Source organism: Balaenoptera acutorostrata, chromosome 11 (genome assembly GCF_949987535.1).
Source record: "Balaenoptera acutorostrata chromosome 11, mBalAcu1.1, whole genome shotgun sequence".
NCBI classification, from domain to species: Eukaryota; Metazoa; Chordata; class Mammalia; order Artiodactyla; family Balaenopteridae; genus Balaenoptera; species Balaenoptera acutorostrata.
Window position 1 is genome coordinate 28308550 of NC_080074.1, and position 27061 is coordinate 28335610.

Below are 27061 nucleotides of genomic sequence, written 5' to 3' on the forward strand. Positions count from 1 at the left end.
ATCGTGAGATTACGATTCTATAAGTAATGAGATATTGCTTTTAAAGTTGATTTTTATCTGTTGTTTGAATTGAATTTTCTCTTCAGATTTGAGAATTGTGAGATCTGAAGTACTACCAGATATTTATATAATAGCATTATGCCTTTAAGTTGTCAACTGATAGTCTTCATTTTTTTTTTTTAAGTTGAAGGAAAAAGTAACAAATTCCACAGAATTGCAGCATCAGTTAGATAAAACAAAGCAACAGCATCAAGAACAACAAGCTCTTCAGCAAAGCACTACAGCAAAACTTCGTGAAGCTCAGGTAAATAGTATTTGAATTTTTAGCCTTTTAAACAAAAATTAACCAAATCATTATCCTTTTGTTGTGGTGAAACTAGATAATGCAAAGTACTTGATTATGAAGAGTTTTGATTATTTTCTGTATCTGGATAATCAGAAAATCTTTTCTTTTGATTGCTCTGTTGAAAATTTTTTCTAAAATATTAAAAAAATATTTATTATAAATAGATTTGTTACTTATAAATTTATTTATATAAAAATTTAAAATTTATTAAATTTCTGTTAAAGAAATTTACTAAATTTATTTAAATAAAATATATTATTTATTTAAATTGTTATTTATACATAATAAATTATTTATTTATTATTGTTTATTAAAAATACCTTATTTTAGAAATTAAAAATGCAAATAAAATTTCTCAGTTTAGTTTACCTCAGTAAAAAATAACATTTTGTATTTCCTACAATAGAACTTACTGTTTATTGGTCATGTCTTTCCCTGTTTCAGAACTATCATATGAACATTGGAATTGTAGGTATAGAAAATGTGACTGAGTTAAATTTGTACAGATTCTATAGTATAGCTCAGAAGATTGAAATAAGTTAAATTTTTTTTTTTGTTACGGTGAGCAGAAGACAGTACCCAGATGTTTGAAATGAATTTGAATTTGACATTCATTTATTCCTTCGGTCTTTCATTAATTCGTTGAATATTATTGAGCACTGTGTGTCAGGCCCAGTGGTAAGCACTGAAATTAGAGAGCTGAGTAAGACACAGTGCCTGCCTTCTAGGAAATGGCAATCTAATGATATACACACAGAAGCAATGTTGGAGTTGAAAGGAGACAGTAAGTAATATGCCTTTCTTTCCCTTCTGAGTTTGGATAGTGGCATGGGAGTCAGGTGGTTAGAGATCCAAATATTGTATTCATTTATTTGTTCTTTCATTCAGTCAGTCAACAAATATATATTAATGTCTAATTTTAGCCAAGGAAGTGATTTTGTGGATATGGCAGCAAAGAAAATAGACAAAGATGTCTGCTCTCATGGAGCTTAGTGAGGAAGACAAACACTAGCCAAGGTAAATAGGCAAAATATATAGTGTGTTAGATGGTGGAAGTGCTATGGAGATGAAAAAAGGGATGGGGAGTAGGAAGTATCTGGGGATCTGGAGGTGGGACTGCAATGTTAGATATGGTTGCCAGGGAAGGCATCTTTGAGAAGATCTAAAGGAAGGGAAGGTGTACAAGAACATCAAGAAGCCAGTGTGTGGAGTGGTGTGAGTGATAAGAGAGTTAAAAGCCATAGGAATCACAGCCATAGAGATCACAGAGGATCAGAACATGTCGAGCTTTATAGGTAATTTTAAGGATTTTACTGTGAGATGAGAAATCATTGGAGGATTCTGAGCAATGGAGTAGCATGATCGGACTTATAATTTCGTAGGATTACTCTGGCTACTGTATTGAGAGTAGGCCGTAGGGGCACATAAGTAGAAACAAAGAAATTAGCTAAGAGACTACTATAATAATTGAGACAAGAATGATACAGCTTGGATCAGAGTGGAAACAGTGCAGGTAGTGAAAAATGGTCAGATTCTAGATATACTTTAAAGGTAAAGCTGACAGATTTACCAATAGATTGATATGGGGCATTGGCAGAGAAGTCAAGGATGATTCCAAGGATTTTGACTCGGGTAGTTGGAAGGATGGAGGTCAAACAAGATGAAGACTGGGAATCCTATTGGATTTGCCAACATGAGGCCACTGATGACATTGGTAAGAGCAATTTGTAAAGAGAAGGAGGGGCAAAAGCCTGATGGAGAGGGTTCAAAAGAAAATGGGAAAAGAGAAGTTTGATGCAATGAATATAGATAACTCTAGGAGTTTTATTATAAAGAGTAGCAAAAAAATAGAGTAGTAAAGATGAGGTAGAGAATTTGGCATAGATTGCAGGCAAGTGGACTTTCTTATAATGTACCGCAGAATTAAATTTATTCATCCAGTCACAGACAAAGCTGGAAATGACAGCCTTTTACCTTCTTATAGGCAGGTTGTCTCTTAGACTGAGGGGAGAGCAAGGGGCTGAGTTAAACATTCTTGATTCCTTATTCCAAGCTTTCCAGTTAGTTAAATTCTCAATCTCTGGGGAGGAATAAGAAGAGGATGGCAAAGAGGCCAGGCAAAGTCTCTCATTATGAAAAGTCCTGAAAACTAATTAAAGAGCTGTGATGAGTATAGTTCTAGGTATATATATGTGTATAAAATTATTACGATAGCATAGAGAAGACAGTTATGTAGCTCGGATATAATTTGGAAAAGAGCAGTTACAGAAAATTTCCTTAGAAGGGGCAATCTGTTGCAAAGTTTGTGTAGATGTTTCTGGGTTGCAAAGATGGTGATAGTGAGTAGTATACTCCAAGTAGAAGTTACAAGGAAAAGAATAGTGAAGCTGGTATGAACTAAACTGTTAGGTTTTGCTGGAGCTTAAGGTGTAATTTAGAGATGAGTTGGAGAAGAGCCTAGAGCATTAGACATGGGTAAGTTTATGGAAGGCCTTTCTATCTATGCTTGAAGATAGAAAGGTATTGAAGGTCTTAAGATAGAAGTGCCATAGCCAGATTTGATTTTTAAATAGATTATTCTCATGGTTTTGTAAAACATGAATTTTGGAGAGAATATTCTGAAACAGGAGATCAGTTAAAAGCCTAATATATGCAGTAGTTTAGGTGAAAAATAATGATGGTCTTTTTTTATCAATTTATTTTTATTTATTTATTATTTTTGGCTGTGTTGGGTCTTCGTTGCTGCACGCGGGCTTTCTCCAGTTGTGGCGAGCGGGGGCTACTCTTTGCGGTGTACGGGCTTCTCATTGCGGTGGCTTCTCTTGTTGCGGAGCACGGGCTCTAGAGTGCCCCGGCTTCAGTAGATGCGGCACGTGGGCTCAGGAGTTGTGGCTTGCGGGTTCTAGAGCGCAGGCTCAGTAGTTGTGGTGGGCAGGCTTAGTTGCTCCGCGGTGTGTGGGATCTTCCCGGACCAGGGCTCAAACCCGTGTCCCCTGCGTTGGCAGGAGGATTATTAACCACTGCGCCACCAGGGAAGCCTAATAATGATGGTCTTAGTTTAAGCAATTGCTAAAAAATATCATAGGGACAAATATGAATACTACTTTGGAGGTAAAATAAATACTACTTTGGAGGTAAAATACTACTTTGGAGAAATATGAATACTACTTTGGAGGTAAATTAATAGTTGTAGGGAATGACAGAGAAAGGGAATGGCTTGCAGACTGATAACATTGGGTACATGGTAAAGGGAGGTATCATCAGCTGTGTTAATGAACTTGAGAAAGACGGCCAGTGCGGTGAGTTCAGTTTTGGACAAGGCCTGAGGCACCTATGGGATGTATTAATTTAAAGCCTGAAGGAGAGGACCATGCTATATATTAGCTGTGAGAGACAGTATTTATGGGGTAAATGGAATTATTAGAATAAATGTGATCAACCAGGGAGAGAGTGTAATGAGAAAAATAGACAACTGGTAACACAAGACTTCTGGGAAACACTAACATTTAAGGGATGAATGAGTAGAGGAAGAACAGCTCAAAGAAAGAATGATCAGAGCAATTAAGGAGACCTTGCAGAGTGAAAGCCAAAGGACTAGGGAGAGTCAAAAGTTGGGAGTAAGCAGCAACTTCAAATGTGGGTGTGTGGTGAGGATGCCCAGTATGATAAATGAAAAATATTCATTAGGTTAAGTAGTTAAGAATTAGTGACTTTGTGAAACATAATTTCAATAAAGTGATAGACATGAATGTCTGATTTTTGATTGATGAGTGAATGAGAGATGAGGGAGTTGGGAAAGTAAATATGCATTACTTTTGAAATTAAAATGTGAATTGCATAAAGACTGGGCAGAAACTGGAGTGGGACTTGGTCTAGGAAGTGGTTTTGAGAACCAGAGATACCTGAATATGTTTATTATGTAGGACAAAGGGATTAGTAGAGAGGGAATAATTGAGGATATTGGAGAAGGGGAGGTGACTGAAGGAATAAGGTATTCATAAGCTATGATGTCACTGATACAGTGGGTGGTGGTAAATTCAAACTTATCCTGTGAAGGATATCCTTTGAAGAAAGGATGTGTGTGTGTGTGTGTGTGTGTGTGTGTGTGTGTGTGTGTGTGTGTATTTAAATATATTTTACTTTATTATTTATTTTTATTGAAGTATAGTTGATTTACAATATTATATTAGTTTCAGGTATACAGCAAAATGACTCAGTGATACATAATACATACATAAATATGCATGTGTTTGTGTGTGTGTGTGTGTGTATATATATATATATATATATATATATATATTCTTTTTCAGATTCTTTTCTTTTACAGTTACAAAATATTGAGTACAGTTCCCTGTGCTATATAGTAGGTCCTTGTTGGTTATCTATTTTACATATAGTAGTGTGTAAATATTTTTGAATTATATATGTCTATATATAATTTTATAGGTAAGAGGAAGAAAAATCATGGTAGGTCATTCCTGAAGATAATATTAGCACCGCCCACCCCCCAGGTTAAGTTTGAATAGTAATAGCTGAATGTCCAGTGGACAGAGATTAAGAATTTGGAGATTAAGATTAAGCTTTTAAATGGTTATTTAGGGGAATATTTGAGGATGAGAACCCCACTCAAGTGACAGGAGTGAAAAGATGATTCTGAGTATATAATAGAGGTTGGAGTCTAGAAATTTGTGGTGGCACCAATCTATGGAGGTTTGTGATTTTGTTCTAATAGTGCTCAGAAATGTAGGTGTGGAGAAAGCAGATTGCACCATTGATCTAGGATTGGGTTTTTTTTGGAGTGGCTGTATTGGAAATTTGCGGGGTAAAAGGAAATGGAGAATGTAGATGAAAGAATAGTTAAGGTTAGTTCATATCCATATATGAGGTTCAGGAAGAAAAGCTAGGTGTATGCTAAATAAGCTAGAATAAAATTGAGGTTAATGTCTCTTTGACATTGAAGAGCAGAAATGAGGTCATGAAATTGGAAGACGGTCAGGAAGTTGTGGTCACAGAGTAAGATAATTGACATTTTTTTAATCTAGAACAATTTCAGGTGATCACAAGATCCTGCATGTGAGTGATTGAATAGAATGAATAAAGGTCCAGGAATTAAGATGATATGAATGTTGAGGCTGTACTCTTAATTCTCTATGTATTTTGTATTTCCCAGGAAATTGGCAGAAATTGGGATTGAGAGAAAGACTAAATCAGGTCTCAAGTCTTCAGTGAATGAGGTAGGGATTTATAGATGATAGCAACACAGCATAGAGGGTAGAATAAATGAATACATAATTCCCAAAGCAGCATAAACCTTTTACTTGAGGGAGAGAGTAATGGCGGTGAAGAAATCTAGAAAAAGTCAACCTCTCCTGCTTGCCCAACAGAACAGTCCTTACATATCAGAGAGGGCTGATGGGGAATCAGCATCTGTACAGGGAGCACCAAACTTCAGTTAGACTTGGAAATAGAGTGATAGTTCTAGAAAAAGCTTAGCCCTGAAACTGTGTTTCCAGAAGATTGGTAGAATGTGCAGAGAGGGTTCTTAGTGGCAGGAACAGAGGATGAGAGCAGAGAGATTAGGTTGCTTTTCATCGTTTCGTGATTGAAACTTAGAGGGATGAGAAGCATGTTTGGAAGTGACTGATCTCACATATTTTAATATTGGCACACTTCGTTGAGGGTACCAGGGGGTTGCTGGCTCTGTCTCAGGAAGGTGGTGTGGGCTGCTATAAAGTTTGCATAAGGGCTTGTTAGGGCCTTGTTCTGGGTAGAGGCTCTCTGGCTCTCTTAGAATGATTGAGGCAGAGGCAAAGGCTGTGGGTCAGATAGCTCTCAACATTAATGAGTGTTGCTCTGGATGTGGGCTCTTGCATGTGCTCTGTGTAACATGACGGTCCTTGGTGAAGTAAAGAAGAGGGATCCCTTGATGTAGTGACAGAAGAGTCCTATTGGGGTATTGAAATGATCTTTCATGAGTGTATGTGTGTTAGAGTACAATCACTTACTTTTCTGTTCATTCAGTAAATATCTTAGAACATACAGGTCTTGGATACCTCGATGAATAAAACAGATAAAAATCTTCACCTTCTTGGAGCCTACATTCTTGTGAGGGGGCAGAGGGAGGCACATAAACATGAAAGATAAGTAAATTATTTAGTGTTAGAAGATAAGTGCTATGGAAAGAAAAAATATTCAGGAGAGGGAGTATTTGGAAAGGCTGCAATTTTAAATGTAATGATCAGGGTAGGCATGATTGAGAAGGTGGCATCTGAGCAAACATTGGAAGGAGAGGGAATGAGCCATGTGACTTTGTGAGGAAGTGTGCCAGGCAGAAGAGACAATTGGTGCGAAGGCTCTGAGGTGGGCATGTGCCTGGTGTGATTAAGAATAATGAGGACTCCCACGTGTCTGAAATGGAGTAAACAAGAGTCGTCGTAGGTGGTGAGCTCAGAGTGTGAGAGTAAGAATGTGGTTAATTGAAGGGGTATTTTGGTTAAATTCTAGTTTATTATCAATAATATAGGTTTATATTGTGAAGTATATAGTTCTAATTATTTAATTAAATTTGCCATGTTAAGATGTAATGATTAGTAAAAAATGTGTAAGACTAAGAGTTTGAGTCTTAAAATTTATTTATTATCATTTTGTTTGAGGAATAACTTTTTAAGTTCTCTATCATTAAGGTAGTAGTTTTCAATTCTTTACAGAATGATTTGGAACAAGTACTACGTCAAATTGGTGATAAGGACCAAAAGATCCAGAACCTTGAAGCCTTATTACAGAAGAGTAAAGAAAATATTTCTTTACTAGAAAAAGAAAGAGAAGACCTTTATGCAAAAATTCAGGCTGGTGAGGGAGAGACTGCTGTTCTTAACCAGTTACAAGAAAAAAACCATACATTACAAGAACACGTAAGCTTGTCAAGTGTATTCTATTTCTAAAATTTACTTGTATCTCTCTAAATCTTACTAAGTGCTTTATCTAAATGAGTCTTCTGTTATTTTTAGTACTTTAAAAATTATTATGTATTTCTGACAAATACCATCTCATTTACCTTAGAGGTGGGTTGCTATTGTAGTGAAAATAAGTTAACATGATTTGATGAAGGAACTCTCAGTTCATGTCCCAGGATGTAACTTATTACCTGTGATGACCATGAGCAAATCGTTTCACCTTGTTAGCTCATTTGAAAAGTATAGTTAGCTCATATTGAAAAGTAATTAATAATATATACTTGCCTCATGACATTTTGTGATGTTTTGAAAAAAGTAAATAACAAAATATATTTATAAACTAAAACCACTAATCAAGTGTCAGTTGTTACTATGTATTGGTTAATAACCAGGCTTAGTGGTTAGCTGTATTTTGATATTGTATATGTGTTTGGAATACATAGCTAATAATAATTTTGGTAAGTTGCCTTATCGTTCTAACATCTGTGTGTTAGTTTAAGTGAAACTTATAAAATTTAGCTTAATACATTTTCAAACTGTAAAGAATGTATAGTCACTTTTGGGAAGAATTGTCCAATAAGAGAATTCTAATTATCTAAATGAGAAAGTATTAAAGTATAAGTAGGTCATATCACTTTTCTAATTTGGGTATTAGAATATAACACAAATTTTTCCCCCAAATTTCAAAGTTAGCCTAGGTTACCAGTTTTTATGAAGAATTATTTAGACTAGTTTTTATAGTTAAAAGTTGCATACAACTTGACATTGCTTATTATACAAATATGATCTGAAACGCATATACAATTTTGAAAAAAGAATAAATAAAAGTAAATTTATGTACTTCTGCTTCTGGCAATGTTGGAGTAACTGATACCTATTAAGTCCTCCCACCGTAAACAACTAGAAAAGTAGAAAAAACTGTGTAAAACCACTGTTTTCAGACATTGTACAACAAGCAGGTTTTCATCCCTGAGAGAAGAGAAGCAAGTGAAGTGAGCCTTTTGACCATTCCAACTTTTGACCCAGAGACATTTTTCAGACTGGTGCAGGTCGGGAGAATCCAAGGAAAGCACAGTGGTCTCACGAACTAAGACATGAGAGGTTTGAAGTTCAGGGAGATTGAACTCAAATTTTCAGAGCAGAATGTCAGAGAGGAGGGAACAATGTAGAGAAAAAGCTCCAGAAATCTGCTTAGGGATAAACTTGAACCTTTCAATGAATGCTAATCTTTACACTCATAAGGAGAGATTCCATGAGGCCAGGCAGTGAACAATTATTAGGAGCTGCAGCTGAAAAATGATTAGAACTCACAGAGCTGGGAAACATTCAAGTTCTAGCCAGTCAGAGCAGAAAGACATGGTTGAACACTTGGGGGCATTCAGTAGAAACCCCAGAAATGTCACCCCTTCGGAGTAAAGCTAAACTATCCCTAGACTGAAAGCTAGCCTACACCTGACCTAAGAAGCATAGAAACAAGCCTGGAAAGGGTCCAGCTGAACCACAAGTATATTAACTGTCAGCTGGAGTAAAATTCAACATTCTTTGAAAGAAGACAGCAAAATCCAGACTTGTCACAACAAATATAAAAAAAATTACTAGACACACAAAGAAGCAGAAAACATGTGAGCTGTAAGCAGGAGAAAAATGATTCAATGGAGATAGAACCTGAAATGAGAGAGGATAGAGTCATCAGACAAGTACTTTAACACAGCTTTAAAAATATATAGCACTTGTGTTTGTTTTTGTTTAATTTGTGGACAAAGACTTATAGACAGGTGCAAAAATAAATCCTCTTTTGCAACCCAGAACTCAGTGTTCAGTATGAGTTTTTTTGTTTTGTTTTTTTAAATTAATTAATTAATTAATTAATTTTTGGCTGTGTTGGGTCTTCGTTTCTGTGCAAGGGCTTTCTCTAGTTGCGGCAAGCAGGGGCCACTCTTCATCGCGGCACGCGGGCCTTTCACTGTCGCGGCCTCTCTTGTTGTGGGGTGCAGGCTCCAGACGCGCAGGCTCAGTAGTTGTGGCTCATGGGCCCAGCTGCTCCGCGGCACGTGGGATCCCCCCAGACCAGGGCTCGAACCCGTGTCTCCTGCATTGGCAGGCAGATTCTCAACTACTGCGCCACCAGGGAAGCCCCAGTATGAGTTTTGATACAGATAAGAAGGAACATGATACTTAAAAGAGAATCAAATGATGGGGGTGTATTGATAAACATAAAGATTGCTTCCAGGATTATAGAGCTGATAATTTCCCTCATATCTTAAGCTTTTAAATTATCAGCTGCATTGATTTAGTACTCTAATTTTAATGTTGACATGAAACAAAGATGGCTTCTTTTTTTAGGCTTTTATCTTGAACACAGTGTCTGGATTTTAAAAAGGTGTTGGCGGGCTTCCCTGGTGGCGCAGTGGTTAAGAACCCACCTGCTAATGCAGGGGATACGGGTTCGAGCCCTGGTCCGGGAAGATCCCACATGCCGTGGAGCAGCTAAGCCTGTGCGCCACAACTACTGAGCCTGCACTCTAGAGTCTGTGAGCCACAACTGCTGAGCCGCATGCCACAACTACTGAAGCCTGCACACCTATAGCCCATGCTCCACAACAAGAGAAGCCACCACAATGAGAAGCCCATGCACCACAACAAAGACCCAATGGAACCAAAAATAAATAATAAATAAATAAATTAATTAAAAAAATCATATTAAAAAGGTATTGGCATATCCCAACGATCTGTATTGTTCTAGGGTGTGATGGCTTAGGAGTGAATATGATTTGAGCCTAATACATTTTTAGAGGGTGTCAAATTCAAAACCAGGCAGATCCGTCTCCTGACCCTAAACGTGGTCCTAAAGTAAATTGCTTGAGGAAATTGGATCCCAAAGATTACAGGTGGGGAATTTTGAAGTGTGTTCGTATTCCACTGGAGATCGAAGAAGCCCAACTAAAAGAATTGTGGGCTGACTCACATGACAACTTTCTGAAAGGGCTATTTTATCTTGAAGATTTTGAGTTTGGAGGAACTAAGGTGATTGGCAGTGGAAAGAATCAGAACTTGTGAAATTCCTTAAAAATTACTGACTTAAATAATTTTGCCAGGACTTCCCTGGTGGCACAGTGGTTAAGAGTCTGCCTGCCAATGCAGGGGACATGGGTTCGAGCCCCGGTCCGGGAAGATCCCACATGCCCCAGAGTAACTAAGCCCATGTGCCACAACTGCTGAGCCTGCACTCTAGAGCCCATGAGCCACAACTACTGAGCACTTGTGCCACAACTACTGAAGCCAGCGCGCTGAGAGCCCGTGCTCCACAACAAGAGAAGCCACCACAATCAGAGAAGCCCGCGCACTGCAACGAAGAGTAGCCACCGCTCGCCGCAACTAGAGAAAGCCCGTGGGCAGCAACGAAGACCCAACGCAGCCAAAAATAAATAAATAAAATAAATAAATAAATAAAATAATTTTGCCTATGTTACACATAATTTTAAAAAAACCCTTTACACTTAAAAAAATAAAATATACTTATGGATATAAAGAAAAAACTATAATAATGGAAATAGAAGTGGAAAGAATGAAAATTAGAACTTCTAGAGATTAAAAAAAATCTGAAATGAAAATTTCACTGGATGAATATAATAGATTAAGCAAATGGAAAACAGTGTCAGTGACCATTAAGACAAGGTAATTGAAACTGTCCACAATGAAGCACAGAGAGAAAAAAGGCTGGAAAAAAAATGAACAGTGCCTTAATGACCTGTGGGATAGTATCATGTAATCTAGCATACATATAATGAGTGTCAAAGAAGAGTGGGGAGGAGGAAAATATTTATAGAAATAATGACTGAAAAAATTGTAAATTTGATTAAAAATATGAAACCACAGATCTAAGAAACTCAATGAATTCTAACCAGAGTGCCCCAAAGAAACATCAGATGAATTGGATTTCACCTAAATGAAAAATGAATGCTCTTCAGAAGACACCATTACAAAAATAAAAGCCAAGACAGACTGGGAGAAAATATGTGTAGTACCTATATCTGACAATTCAGAAACATCCAGGATATATAAGGAACTCTTATTACTCAATCAGATCAGTGATTGTCTGGGGCCAGAGATGGGCGGAAGGTACTGAGTGCACAGGAGCATGAGGAAACTTTTGGGGGTAATCGGAATGTTCTCTTGCTTGATTGTGGTGATGGTTAAATGAATGTATGTATTTATCAGCTCTCCTCAAACTGTATAATTGAATTGGGTGAATTTTATTACATCTAAATTATAGTTCAGTAGAGTTGGTTTTAAAAATAATAGGAATCTCTGAATTTGATGTTATTCTTATGATTTTGAGAGATTATGTTTACTTATTTTTGGAAAGATGTGAATAATGTTTCTCGAAAAAAAGTTAAGATAATCTATCGTAGAGCACTTTAACATTCTCATGGTGCTTAAATTTGGGTTTCTAGTTACATCATTTGTGACCTTCATAATTAGAGTCTTGCTTATATGGTAGGTAACTCAACTAACAGAGAAGCTGAAGAATCAGTCAGAAAGTCATAAACAAGCCCAGGAGAATTTGCATGACCAGGTGCAAGAGCAGAAGGCACATCTCAGAGCTGCACAAGACCGCGTCCTTTCCCTAGAATCCAGCATTAATGAATTAAGTAGTCAGTTAAATGAAAGCAAGGAGAAGGTCTCCCAGCTTGATATACAGGTAATATCGAATTATGTAACTTAATATGAGTTTGCGTGAATAAAACACCAATTTTAGGCCATCACATATTTTAAATTGTTTCTCCCTCCCTCCCCACCCCCTGCCTTACTTATTAATGGAAAAAAAACTTAGGAATAGGAATTAAATAAAGGTTGTATTTAGACAGTTTGTTGAGCTTTCCTGTTTGCCTTTCTCTCTTTCCCTCCGTCTCTCTCTCTCTCTCCCAGCAAATTACTCTTCCTGAAACTACCAGATCTTTTCACTTTTTTTTTTCATGAAGCCCTTATTATTGTTTCCTAAGTTCAAAGTTGTTTGATATTATTATACCATTAGATTTCTGTTACATATATTTGAATTACTTTGAATTTGATTTTTTTAAATGTTTGGTTAAAAAAAAAAAAACTTTAGGGAATTCCCTGGTGGTCCAGTGGTCAGGACTTGGTGCTTTCACTGCTGAGGGCCCAGGTTCAGCCCCTGGCTGGGGAACTGAGATCCTGCAAGCCTAGAGCACGGCCAAAAAAAAAAAAAAAGCCCAACTTTGTATGGTACCATTATGTATTTTAATGTGTTTTCTTTCAGAGGCCAATATGGAAGCCTTGCTCAGTGAGTCAATCATGGTGTGGGAATTAAGACATATTTCTTTCTTCATTCTCATCATTCGTTTTTTATTCTATACTATAGTAGAGAAAGTTATAGAAACATTTCTAAGCCTTAATTTTCTTTATTTGAGGAGAATAATTCCATTGAAAATCAGAAATAATATAATAAAATAACAAGTATACTATTAGAATTTGGAAAAAGAGGATACACATTTCTTTCTTTTAAAAATATATTTATTAGATGAGTTACAGATAATTCAATATGTGGATGTCCAATTTTAGAGAGGGATAAGTGTTTTGCTGTTATATAGGGACATTTTTTTATCATTTATTCAAGCATTATTAGGAGTATTCTCTCCTACTCATTCCTGTTTGGGGGATTATCACATACTTATTTTTTAAGGTCTAAATCTTTATGTTTTCTGCCAAAAGATTTAATTTTTTAAAATTATTTAGTGACAAAACTAATGTACAGTCAAGCAAGGGGAAATCAAGAACTAAATACAAATTAAATGACTTGTAAATTTTGTTACAGATTAAAGCCAAAACTGAATTATTGCTGTCAGCAGAAGCAGCAAAAACTGCTCAAAGAGCAGATCTTCAAAATCATTTGGACACAGCCCAAAACGCATTACAAGATAAACAGCAGGTAGGAGAACCTGATGCAATTTCTTACCATAACCTAATGTTTTGGTAGATAAATTAACTGGAAACATGTAAAAATGATACTCAGTTTTATATAATATTGTGATTGACTTGCTTATTCTCCTTAATTTCTCCCTGAGTTCAGAACCAGTTGAGTGGTAGATGCAAGAGTCAGACAGATGGAGATAAAAGTATCATCTTTGGGAATTCCCTGGCAGTCCAGTGGTTAGGACTTGGTGCTTTTACCATGGTGGCCCGGGTTTAATCCCTGGTTGGGGAACTAAGAATTCCACAAGACTAGAGGCGTGGCAAAAAAAAAAAAAAAATCATCTTTGTTTTTGATAAAGCTCAACTTGTGCAGCTATGGTTGAGCTTCTTAATATTGTATTTCTCCCATAATATAGACCTTGGTGTGGAGCTGAAATAATTACTCCTAATTGTTGAATTGTTGCTTCATCCCATCAAGTGCCAATGACTGGGAAAGAGACAGATTTCCACAACTGTTTTAAGTAGGTAATCAGGCCATGACCCAGATATACTTCCCACTTGGAAGCAGGAAAAGAGCACCATGTATTCTATCTCAATAGTAAGAGTTACTCTCTTTTCTTGGGGGTAGGAGTAAGTAGGGCTGGAAAGAATACACAAGTTACTCTTCTCAACACTTCTGGTAGAATAAAAGCTTCCTCCTTTAGGGCCAAGGTCAAAATGCTGGTAGATTTTTCTTACCTTTGACCAGGTAGGAATTTTTAAAGTTTACTTTTTGCTTGAGAAGTAATACTGGTTGTTGGTCCAAACATTTTTTATAGTAGTGTATCAAGTTAACAAAACAAAATCATTTTCTATATTTACCCTTAACCCCAATCCATTTTTTCTCCTTATATGGAAATTTTGCTTTTAAATTTGTATGTATCCTTCCAGACTTATATAAACATTGAACAAAAATATATGTGTGTGTGTATATACACACACACAGATCTTTTTGTTTTATACATATACTATCATTATATATGTTGTTCTACAACTTGCTTTTTACTTTACATTGTTATTTACATTATTGCTAAATACATCTGTAAAGTATTTTCTAAGTATTAGGTCAGTGCCAGGAACTATAGTGGAAAAAGTATTTATAAGAATAATCACATAAAAGTTTAAAATTTACCTGCCAAAAATATTACAAAATTCTAAAGCAAGTAGCAAAAGAATAAAACATTTTCTGAAGTATGTCTGATGAAGGGTTAATATTTTTGATGTTTAAAACACTTATACATAAGAAATAAGTGACTACAAAAAAAAGTAAATGATCAAAACTATATTAGCAAATCCTCAAGTTCATTAAGAACCAATTGCAAATTAAGACGTAATGGAATATGCCCTTATTAAGGTAAAATGTGTGTATGTGTTTAACACTGGAAGGATTGGACATGGTGTAGAAGAACAAGCCACTTCCATACATTGCTTGCAATAGTATACATTAGTTCAACCTTTTGATGGTGGTAGGGGAAGCTGGTTGGCAATATATTTATTTTAAGACCTTTAGGATTTTTCATATTCATTAGCTCACTTTTAGTCCTTTACCCTAAGGAAATAATCGTAGTTTTAAGTATGCAGTTTGCATATCTGCAGAAAGGTTTGTAGCAATCTAAGAATATAAAATAGGACATTTGGCTAAAAAATGGTCTGTATCGATAAAATAGAAATTTACACAGTCATGTGTAATGATATTTTAGAAAATAATGTCACAGTTTCATGATGCATTGTTATGTAAAAACAAAGGAGGTTACAGTAAAACAGTATGTAAAGCAACCTCCTTTATTTTAAAAGTACAAATCAAAAAATAGAAACTAACATACAGAAAAGACTAGAAGGAGAGTTATCAAAACATTAATAGTAATTATCTGTGTGTAGTGGATTTACTAGTAATTTTTATTTTGTTTTTTCTGTGCAACTAGATATTCCAAATGAATTGTTCAAGTATCATAATGTAATCCCTGTAATTTAAAAAATTATATTAAAAAATGGTGTTTTGAACATTGAAAACATTTAATTATAGTATAAAAGTTTATTTTATTATTAGCCTGTTTAATATTCTGTTGTATCTTTTGGCTCCTAAAATAACTCTTCCTAGAAAAAGTTATTGAGCTCTTATGTATGTAAACGTAGTATCTCAGACTATGTACAACTTCAGTTCAGGTCCTTTCCATTGGTGGGTAAATATAACCTCTGATATATTATTAGACTTATCTATGGTCTTACTCAAAATAGTTTCTTAAATAAAGTTAGAGTTTTCTGCTTTACTTTGACCAAACATTTGGGCATTACAGCAAAGTAAACCTTACCAAAGTTATCTTTAATTGTACTTTTTATAGGAGTTAAATAAGATCACTACTCAGTTGGATCAGGTCACTACAAAGTTGCAGGATAAGCAAGAACATTGCAGTCAGCTGGAAAGTCATCTTAAAGAATATAAAGAGAAATACCTCTCTTTAGAACAGAAAACTGAAGAATTGGAAGGTCAAATTAAGGTTTGTATAAAGGAAACTGTAGCCATATTTTCTACTGCTGTAGCAATGGGAATTGATGACCTAGAAGGAATCAAAGATTTTAAATTTGCAAACAAATGTGAAGTTGTGATATACCAATTTAAAAAATTACTCGTAGTTTTTTCATGTCTTAATTTTGAATTCCACCTTTACTTTTAATTTCTTCACTAATGGATGGCTTTTACAAATAGCAGTTTACATATATACTGGTTGCATTGTAATGTGTAAGTGTTTTAAAGAGACAACTAACCAAGGATCTACTCTATAATTACAAGGAACTTAGTTTTTTATTGTTGTGAAGTCTCTTCTGCCCTATCATTCCTGTCTCCTTCCCTCCTTATTCCAATGTAATATTCCAGTATGGTATATTTCTTCCTTTTTTTACATTTTACATTTATACCCTTTGGATTTTGTTTCTAATTTAATATTATTAAAACTATTATAATTTACACTATGGTAAATTGCTTCTTTCTTTAACACAAATTCAAGTGAGAGTATTGATTTATACTAAAGAGATTAAATGACTACACATATTAGAGAAGGATTTGACCTGAGTCCTTTGTCCTTTAAATTAGAACTTCTATAAGTTAAAGAAAAATTTCTCAAGTTACTATATATGTAACTTATACCTTCACAGTCAGACGAAGCACTTCTGTACAATTATAGAATCATGGGCTATGTATATTTCTATATGTGCATCTATACCAACATAACATGGAAGAAGAAAATTACATTTACAATTCTATTTATGGGTTCCCTTTTCTTTATGGTCAGTGATAATGGTATGATCAATTACATGATGTAATGGTTGAAAAGAACAGAAAAACTTTTTTTTTTGGTCTCTTTTTTTAGATGAAAGGCATCTAATGAGAATTCTATTTGAGTATCTTTTAAAAATAGTTATTTAGGGACTTCTCTGGTGGTCCAGTGGTTAAGACTCCACGCTTCCACTGCAGGGCGGGTACGGGTTTGATCCCTGGTCAAGGAACTAAGATCCCGCATGCCTCGTGGTGTGCCCCCCCCGCCCCCCCCCAAAGAAAAGATATTTAGAACCACTAGTGTCTATTGTGATCTATGACAATATCGGATATTTAACATTTTGTAATTATTATTTTAGGAAGTATTCCACCTGTTTTATATATATATGTGTGTGTTTGTGTATATATGTAGTTAATAGAATTAACATAGTTACATCGAATATCCAGTGTAAGTGTTGAGTAAGAGCCACAGGTACCTAAATTGGCTTATAAAATAGTATGCAAAATTTTTACAACTATACAAGAAAAGCATTGCTTATAGACGTTCAAACTATATATTTAACAATTTGATTTTGTAAATTTGTAAAAATACATACAGTTATATGTATATGTATGAGATAGAAACCACAGTGTGAAGAATAATAATCTCTAGACCAAGAGATTAAAGAAGCAAAATCAGAAGTTTAATTGGCTTTATATTTAGGGTCAATAGGGGTTAATGAGAAGGATGACGTGACAACTCCATTTTAGTTTTGAATATTTATAATTATATAACATCAGTGTTGTTAACTGAATATAAAGGATTATATATTTTATTTATCTATTTATTTTAAAATAAATTTACTTATTTTTGGCTGCATTGGGTCTTCGTTGCTGTGCGTGGGCTTTCTTTAGTTGTGGCGAGCGGGGGCTACTCTTCGTTGCTGTGCGTGTGCTTTTCATTGTGGTGGCTTCTCTTACTGCAGAGCACGGGCTCTAGGTGTGCGGGCTCAGTAGTTGTGGCTCGTGGGCTCTAGAGCACAGGCTTAGTAGTTGTAGCGCATGGGCTTAGTTGCTCCGTGGCATGTGGGATCTTCCCAGACCAAGGCTTGAACCCTTGTGCCCTGCATTGGCAGGCAGATTCTTAACCGCTGCTCTACCAGGGAAGTCCCAGGATTATATATTTTAAGTGGGCCCATGTGTGAACCTGTTACTTAGTTTTTTCATACTTGAGTTAATAACTTTTACTCAAGTAATAAATATAATTAAATTTATTCTCTTATTCAGAGTTCATTTTAAAAAGTAAAAACTTAGTGACTGCCTCTCATATATAAAGCCAGCTGCTAGGTCTTCTGAAAGATTCCAAGATAAATGGCTTCTTTATTCAGTCATGGCTTCAGAATGTGTTTTTTATTATAACATAAATATTTTTGGTTATTTTTGTGTGTTATGTCAACACCAATTTGAGTGTAAATAAATGTTATAATGTTTAATAGATAATCATTGACATTAAAATGGTTTTATATTATATTTCTGCCATAGAAACTAGAAGCTGATACTCTTGAAGTTAAAGCAAGCAAGGAGCAAGCTTTGCAGGATCTACAAGAGCAAAGACAGCTGAACACAGATTTAGAGCTTAGAGCCACAGAATTGAGTAAACAACTTGAAAAGGAGAAAGAAACGTAAGCTAAACTACTTAAGGGAGAGGATTATAAACTAAGTTTCATAAGATTTCAATTTTGCTATCACAGTGCTTAAAGATTTATTTGATTCTATAAAGTACTGATACTAATGTGAATGAAAAATAAAGCCATCACAATATGGTTAAATAGGAGGGCTTGTGACCAGTCACATTTCAGTAGACTTTGTCTTTAAAGGCCAAATACACCACTCTGACTGAGTTGGCAGACTGGATCTGTGTCAGGATGGTGAGGGTTTTTGACTCTCAGTAGTAAAGATGGAAGCTGAGAGGCTGGGAAAGGTATGCAGTACCTTTCAGGGAAATGAAATAAAACCCATCAAAGTTGATGATAGTTAAATTGTTTTATACCTTCATGGTTTCATCCTTTTTTTGGGAGTGATGACAAAATGTTTTTGTTCTCACATCTAGTAAATTGGGTCCTGATATTGTGAACTTGAGGATATACAGATGTATTTTGTGCCTCAAGTGGCATTCTTCTCTTAACATCGTCGTTTCCAGTGCCTAGGTATTTGGGGAGTACATCTGATCCTTTGTATCACTCACTGAGTGATTTGTCACCTCTGGAACCCAGTCATGTGTCTGTGAAGATGACCTTTGAGTTGGTTCTTGTTCTCTTTCCCAAGGCCCCCTATGGGCCCAGTGGTTCTTTCCATTTCTACTAAGGTTTTTAAAATTTTTGCCTTTATACTTTATGCCAACATTTCTTATGTGGGGTCCTGCATTTCTAGAGTACTACCTAAGAAAGAAGGGCTGGGTAAACACATCTGAGGTTTGACTAAACCTCACCCCTTGTCATAGGACTCAGCCCAAATAACAGGGTACAGGGCTCCCCTTTCTCAAGGGCCACCTTCACTCTGCATGCAACTCTTTCCCTCCAAATTCCATCTTATAATGTATTTTCATTACTCTGCAGTTTAATGTATTTTCAAATATCGTTTGTGATTTCTTTGATTTACGGGTTACTTAGGAGTATATTGTTTACTTTTCAAATATTTAGGACTCTTCTAGATATCTTACTGTTATTCGTTTCTAATTTAATTCCATTTTGGTCAGAGAACATACTCAGTAAAATTCAGACATTTCAAATTTTCATTTAGGGCACAGTGTATGGTTTATCTTGGTTAAGTTTCCATGTGCACATATATGTGTTTTTGGGTAAAGTGTTCTATAAATATCAGTTAGGTTAAGGTGGTTGATAATGTTGTTCTAATCTTCTATATCCTTGCCAATTTTTTTCTCTGGTCATTTCTGTCAGTTTCTGAGAAAGGGGTGTTAAGGTTTCCCAGATTGTGGATTTATTTATTACTTCCTTAAGTGACTTTTTAAAAAATAAACTAAGTTTTACAGTCACTATGAAAGCCTTTATTTCTGTTTGCCTTCTTTGATTCACATAGTCTTATGATTTTATAGTAATTACTTATGGGAAAGTTAAGTAGCATAGTAAATATATCAAGTCCCAATTTTAGGGTTGCTTGACAGGGATTTTAACTATATTAAATGGTAAAGTAATATTAGTACAGTGACTTTTCTATTTAGACCTTTAAAAACCCATGAGGTACAGGATCCTGTGAATGTACCTTCATATGTTCTAGCTACTTTTTCGAAAGTAAAAGTAAGTTTCTGGGACTAAAAGTTAGAAAACTTCAAGGTATAGATGCAGTTCTGGTATTGTATTAATACCCAACTTCAATTATGTGGCTGGTACATTTTTTAATAACCTCTCTTTAACATATTGTTGAATTTATAATAAAATACATTGATAGTAAAGTACATTGGAAATAGTATGCATTCTAGAAATATTACTTTGTACCTAGTTTCATTTTCACTTTAAAAAATGGTTGATCTTTAATGTGTTCTTTTCTTTTGATATGTAATATGCATAATTTTATTCATTTTATGAAAGCAAAGTCTTTAGTTTAACTTTCTTAAAACAATATTTTCATTTCCTAATTCTTATAACTTTTTTTTTCCCTGTTTTAAAAAATTGAAGTATAGTTGATTTACAGTATTGTGCTAGTTTCAGGTTCTTGTAACTTTTTAATTCATTCTGGTGTAGAAAACTTATATTAAAGGACAAATGATAACAAATCTTTTATATAATCTGCTAGGCTCTAGGATTAAAGTAAATCTTTTGTCTTTCCTCCATGTTTGAAATGAAATATTTCTTCTATTTTTTAACTTTATTTTTCCTGGTTACCTTATGTGTTTTGAAGTTTAGGACCTGGCAAACACATAATGTGTTTTAGTTTTTCAAGGAAAGAGGCAGAGTTCTCTGTGCATGGGGGCTAACATAATAAATAGGTTCTTTAGGGTACATGGGAAAACATTTCTGGCTGTCATAGACTAGAGGGTTTGCTATATGCACAGATTTATTTGGGGATACATTGTGGTCAGCAAGACTGGATTAAGTCATGGGCTTAGATGGTCTTGGCTTTACCACTAATTTATTTGACTTGAGGAAAATCATCTTCATCTGTTAAATGATTGGATCAGATGTTCTAAGGCATTTTTCGGTTGTGTGGTTTTACGACATTAAATTATTATTTTTACTTCTTAACTACACAAGAAAGTTTCAAAACTCAATAATTTATTAATTTGAATGGTAAATTATACATTATTAAAGAAATTGTTTCTTAAATATTTAGAGTATCCAATACAAAGTTGGATCTACAGAAGAAATCTGAAGCGCTTGAAAATATTAAGCAAATGCTTACCAAGCAAGAAGAAGAAAAAAAAGTCCTTAAACAAGAAATTGAAAATTTAAGTCAAGATGCAAAGATGCAGCACAAGGAATTGAATAACAAAATTCACACGGCAGTAACAGAACTACAAAAAGTGAAGATGGAGAAAGAAACTCTAGTAGCAGAGCTTTCTGCAGCAAAAGAGAAATTATCAAAAGTTTCTGATTCTTTGAAGAACTCCAAAAGTGAATTTGAAAAGGAAAATCAGAAAGGAAAAGCTGCTGTATTAGATTTGGTTAGTTGTTTATGTTTACTTTCTTAGGTAGAAGTGATTTTTATTTAAGATGTAGTGACTTTTCTGCTTAATTCACTGTTGACTTTTCACCTTGCATTTAAGTGATTTTAAGTGTTCTTAGAGGAAAGGAATTGGGATTACTTAACCTGAGAAAAAGATATTGGTGTTTGTGTGTGTAATTTTCCAATGGCCCAGAAAATTTTCAGTTGAGTATATAGTCTTTCTCTATTCTGGGTCTGGTGCTAGATTTGGGAAGGACTGCAGCATGTTTGTCCTCAGGGACACTTCCACAGAGAATATAGCTACTAGTTGAAATGTTTTTCACTTGACTGTAAAAAAAAAAAAAAAAAAAAAAGAAAAAAAAGAAAGAAAGAAGACCAGAAAGATCTTAATGACTTTTAACTGTGGTGCTATAAACTTTCTTTATTCAATTTTCTAAAACTCTAGATAATACCATGTCTTAGAGATACTGTAAAAAATATTTAAACTATAGAGAAAAAAAATCTGAGTCTCAGGAAATGCGTAAAGAGGAATGTATTCTCAGAAATATTTTAACCCAGAATAACACAGAATAATAGCAAAAGTAAAATTCTTTTGTTCTCAATATGAAGGTCAGTGAAAGTGTTGAGTAGCATAAAAAACATGATTATTGTATGTTACTTTTATGTTCCTTTCTGTTTGGAGGAAACATCTATCTGTACATCTTCCCTCTTAAGTTATATGTGATTATTTTTATTTGTTGTTTCAATACTTTAAAAAAATTTGCTTCCATTTTTTGAAGCCCATTATTCTACTTTTAAAATAGTATGTTAATTAATTAATTCTGTGACATAAAAATGTGGTTTCCAAAGTATTCTAAAATCTTGTCTAAATATTATCTGAAGTATTTATTGTGACTATGGGCTGATAATAGAAACTCTTAGCCTTTTCCTCTCCCTCCCCATTTACTGCTATAATATTTGCCTGCTTTTTTTATTGAAATGGATGATTTTGTCCCATCTTAAATCATCAGTGATTCTGGTTTATTTCCTTGTGTGGATCTTACTGAGATTGTAAACCAAAATTCTTAAATTCACTACAGATATTTTCTGCATAATGTAGTTTCCATTTTTTTAGGAGAAAACGTGCAAAGAATTAAAGCAACAACTTCAAGTACAGACAGAAAGCACGCATAAGGAACAGAATGAACTGAAAAAGTCACTTGAAAAAGAGAAGGAGGTAAGATTTTTTTCTATAACAAAAAATATGTAAAGCATAATAAGGTCTTTATATTTTCAAAATATTTTCACAATACTTAAGTCAAAAGAAGGTTTTTTCATTTGTGTTCTACCTACTACTAAAAAGATTTAAGCTAGTTTAATAAAAGGCCCAAAATAAAGGATTATAATTAATAAAGGTAGAAAATTGAGTCAACTAACTATAGAGTTATAATTAGATAATCTAGATTAAGGTACATTACTATGGATAAAAAAAAGTCAATAGATTTTCCATAGAAATGACATTTTAAGGGCTCTTTATTTCATGGACATTTATATTAATGGCATATTTGATAATGGTTCTATAACAATTAAGAGGTTTTTCTATGGTTAATGCTTCTATTGTTCTCCATCAAAACAAACAAGCAAACGAGTAAATAAATGGGTATAATATATATTGTTATTCTCTGAAGACATACCTCTAGCAGCTAGAGTCCAGGCATGTAGTTTTCTAGAGATCAGATTTGATAAAGCAGCAAAACATAGTCCTGACAAGTCTTTAGTGTGATTGTGTTCTGGTTGTTGATTGAAAGAAGACACCTGTGCTTTATATGCCAGCCATGTAAGTGGCAAAATTATGGAGGTTTAATGCCCAAGCTGTGAATCCAGATTGTGCAAATTTATATCCTGACTGCCAATTATTAGCTAAGCTGTTTTGCCTTGTCTTAGGCAGATGACTTGCTCTCTCTGTGCTCCAGTTTCCTCGGCAGTAAGGTGGGGCTAATAGTAGAATCTGTGTCATAGAATTATTGTGAGAAATAAATGGGTTAATATATTTCAAAGTGCTCAGAATACCAACTGTAATAAAATAAATGGTCAAATGTTAGCTATTTATCATTGGTTATCATAACATAATCATCATTATTAACACTACCTGACTCCTGTTTTGCACAAAAATATTTCCCTTTGTATTGAAGATAAGCTGAAGCATCCATATATAGCACTGAAACTTTTTCAAAAGTAACTTTCAATGGTCAGATGCTCAAATTAGGTTCTTAATGAAATATGCATAAAATATGAAAACATGACTTTGGCTGGAAGGGTGAGAGTTAGTGTAGTTCACCTTGGCCACAGAGGAACCTCAGTGTGACTTCTATATGATATCTAATTTTGAACAGAAATATGTCCTAGTAGATTGTTAAAATAAGGTGGTAGCAAAATATGCCTCAAATCTCTAAATGAGGAAACTATTGTTTAGTTTAGTGTTATCAGACAGATACTAAACATATTTGCCAAAAATTATTTTGGTTTTATCACAGTTAATATGAAGCTATCCTTTCTGATTCACTGTGGCCAACAGGCTCATTTAGCATTTTTTAAAAAAAAATATTTATTTTATTGTTTTTGGCCCCACTGTGCTGCTTGCAGGGATCTTAGTTCCCTGACCAGGGGTCGAACCCAGGCCTGGCAGTGAAAGCACCGAGTCCTAACCACTGGACCGTCAGGGAATGCAGTTAGCATTTTGAGAATATTCAAAACAGTAGACATTTCAGCAATCTAAAGATCGATGTTGATTTTCCCTTTTTCTATGATATAAGGGAATACTAATCTAGTTCATTTGCAAGCTCTATCCAAATGTATAATTATAAGTTAAAAAGGAAGGGAAGATTAAACAAATATTGAAGATTAATCCAGCATGTCATCCAGTAGTGAATACTGTCAGTTATGAAAGCTCCATGAGGGTAGGGATTTTTCTTTTGGGTTTACTACTGATTATTTGTGGCCAATAGACTCAGTAGTTTCTACTTAGAGTAGTGCTTGGCATGAATAGGTACTCAATAAATGTGTGTTGCATGGATAAATGAATGCTAAACAGGTTTTATTTTCTTTTAGACTTCTCATCAGCTGAAGCTGGAGCTCAGTTCAATGCAGGGACAAGTCATACAGGCCCAGAATAGTTTAACACAAAAGGAAAAAGAAGAACAACAACTTCAGAGTAACATAAATGAGCTAAAGCAATTGACGGAACAGAAGAAAAAGCAAATTGAAGCACTCCAAGGAGAGGTTAAAATTGCTGTTTCACAGAAGGTAGTGATATATTTGTTTACTTTTTATGGGAAGAAAAACTTTGCAGTTAAAATAACAGTATGATAGTAACACAGATGAGTTACAACAAAGAAAATTTTACATATGCTCAAATTTTTTTCTAAGTTAAATGTATAAATGCACTTAATTATATGATTAAATATCTATGTCTGGATTTCCATTCACTATAACCATGTTGTTAGATAATTCTTATTTGAAATTCTAGCACTAATCATTTGTCTGATAGGCATAAAACTAGCTTTTTTAAAAATAACATATAACTAACTATGTTAAGAGAATAATTTATACATTTCTAGTGTATTAGAAAATTTTAAAGGAATTTAAAAATAAATTATCATCATTAAGGGAATATAATCAAGAACAAACATCACAAATTGAGATATATTTAAATATTCAGTAGTATAGGTTTCATATAGTTATAATTGTTTGGTTTTTTAAGTTATATCATAATGGTTTCCATTTCCAAACCTATCCTGATTTATTATTAAGCATCCGTTCTTCATCCTTAAGTAAGTTTTAATACTTGTCCAGACTAAGACTTGATAAAAGTGGATTGAACTTAATATTTGAACAAAACGAGGTTTTCCCCACTGTTGGTGTGTGCATATTAATTAGTTCATGGAGAAGAAAGATATAAGATCCCTAGTATGTAAAACAAACAAAATATGTCATGTTATTAATAGTTGGCTTGTCACATCACTAGAGAAAAAAATTAACCCCACAAATACATATTTTATGTTGACCACTATTTTTATAACTATTATTATGGCCATTTTACAAAAGAGTAATTTTCTAATAACACAAACAAGAGTAGACAAATTTGTCTATCCTTTTTTTGGGTGTGTTATATATAATCATACATCAGGATATAATTATCATAGTATGTATTTTGTTCTATGATTTGATATCTTGAGGTCATTTTTTCCCAAAATCTATTAGCCTCATATTCAAGTTTTCCTTAGATCTTCATTTTTATAACATCATGACTTAGTAAATTAAAAAAAACCCAACAACTATTTTTAGCACATTTTCTTTTTTATTAAATTATTAGTTATAATAAGGTTTCTTCCAGATTTATGATTAATATATATTGCCTGTACTTTGCATGGCTTTACTAGATGACACCTTAAGGATTTTGAGATTCAGAGGAAATGTTCTTATTGGTAGTTGTCTTACTTGGGACTGTTATAACAAAAATACCATAGACTAGGTGGTTTAAAAAATAAGCATTTATTTCTCACAGTTCTGCAGGCTGGGAAGTTTAAGATAAAGGCACTGGCATATTGAGTGTCTGGTGAGGGCCCACTTTCTGGCTTGCAGACAGCTGTCTTCTTGCTGTATCCTTATATGACTGAGAGAGATTATCTCTTGTGTTTCTTCTTATAAGGGCACTAATCCCATTCACGAGGGCTCCACCCTCATGACCTAATGACCTCCCAAAGACTCCACATCCAAATACCATCACATTTGATCTAGGCTTCAACATGAATTGGGGGGGGGGGTGTCACAAACATTCATAGCAGTAGTTCACTTGTGTCAGTGTATGAATGCTAGAAAAAGGAACACCTTTAACCTTGGGGAGGACAGCATTTTGGGGGAGTGTTGGGTGGATAGCCAGTCTCTATAAATTAGACTTGGAATTTGGAGTACCTAGAGAATCACTGAAAGGCAAGAATTGTTTGGTTTTATTGAGGAGCAGTGTACTATCATGGAAAGAAGATAAATTTTAGAGCCAGGCATTTTTGAATTTAAATTCTGTGTGACGCACATTAGGTTTATGGTCACAGGAAAGTGATACATCTTTCTGAGCTAAATAAAATAGGGTCATAGAGTTGTAAAGGTTGAGATAATTTGAAGCAATTATACTTCAATTAAGATCTATTAAAAAAAAAAGATTGCGATAATGTATTTAAAGTACCTAGTACTGTGTGTGCCCAGTGCCATGTGGAAGCAAAATAGTTGTTGGATATTATATATAAGTGTAGCAAACTATGATCTAAGAGTGTCATTGTGCATGGTAAACCATACAGTGATGGTCTCTGGAAACTTTTCACTGGGCCACAGTGAAATAGGAAAACAAGGATAAAGTTTAAATGGGTATAGATGTGTATGTGTACACACACACACACACACACACACCCCATATATATCTATATCTATCTATCTATATGAAACACACATGTACATACATTTTTTAAATGTGATTGTGATTGTTTGGGAGTCACAGATAAAGGATCCAGCAAGGCTATATAAGTCATCAGTTCCTGTACCAACCTTATTTGAAACCTAATGTGGGAATACAGAATGAATAGGAAATGGCCCCTATTCTCAAGTAGCCTATAATTTAATGAGCAATCAGGTATGTAAGGAAAAAGAAAACTGTAGTAAGAAGGAGAATGAGAAAAATTAGAACTTAATGGAAATTTCGACTGGCTTTTTAGAGGAGCTAGCATTTGAACTGTGTCTTTGAAGACTATCCTAATTTTGAAAGGTTAAAAAAAAGAGGAAATTAGATATTTCAAAGGAGAGGAAACAATATTAGCAAAGTTTGCAAAACTT

The 27061-nt window shown here is 34.4% G+C and overlaps 2 protein-coding genes and 1 pseudogene across 3 annotated transcripts in view; 2 read left to right on the forward strand and 1 right to left on the reverse strand.

Annotated features, from left to right (window-relative positions):
- The window catches only part of EEA1 (early endosome antigen 1), a 124836-nt gene that overhangs the window by 79506 nt on the left and 18269 nt on the right, over positions 1–27061 (forward strand). For both annotated transcript variants that reach the window (XM_057556391.1, XM_057556392.1), the window contains 9 exons: positions 185–304; positions 7054–7257; positions 11801–12001; positions 13136–13249; positions 15612–15767; positions 18065–18204; positions 20870–21200; positions 22317–22418; positions 24290–24484. In XM_057556391.1, the coding sequence (XP_057412374.1) occupies positions 185–304; positions 7054–7257; positions 11801–12001; positions 13136–13249; positions 15612–15767; positions 18065–18204; positions 20870–21200; positions 22317–22418; positions 24290–24484 (1563 nt within the window). The remainder of the gene's footprint in view (positions 1–184; positions 305–7053; positions 7258–11800; positions 12002–13135; positions 13250–15611; positions 15768–18064; positions 18205–20869; positions 21201–22316; positions 22419–24289; positions 24485–27061) is intronic.
- On the forward strand, positions 9025–9144 carry LOC114238419 (small nucleolar RNA SNORA40; annotated as a pseudogene).
- TNFSF4 (TNF superfamily member 4) lies at positions 18336–18696 on the reverse strand. Its single transcript, XM_057556506.1, is given in 2 exon segments — positions 18336–18612; positions 18614–18696. Coding segments are annotated over 2 exon segments (360 nt in total).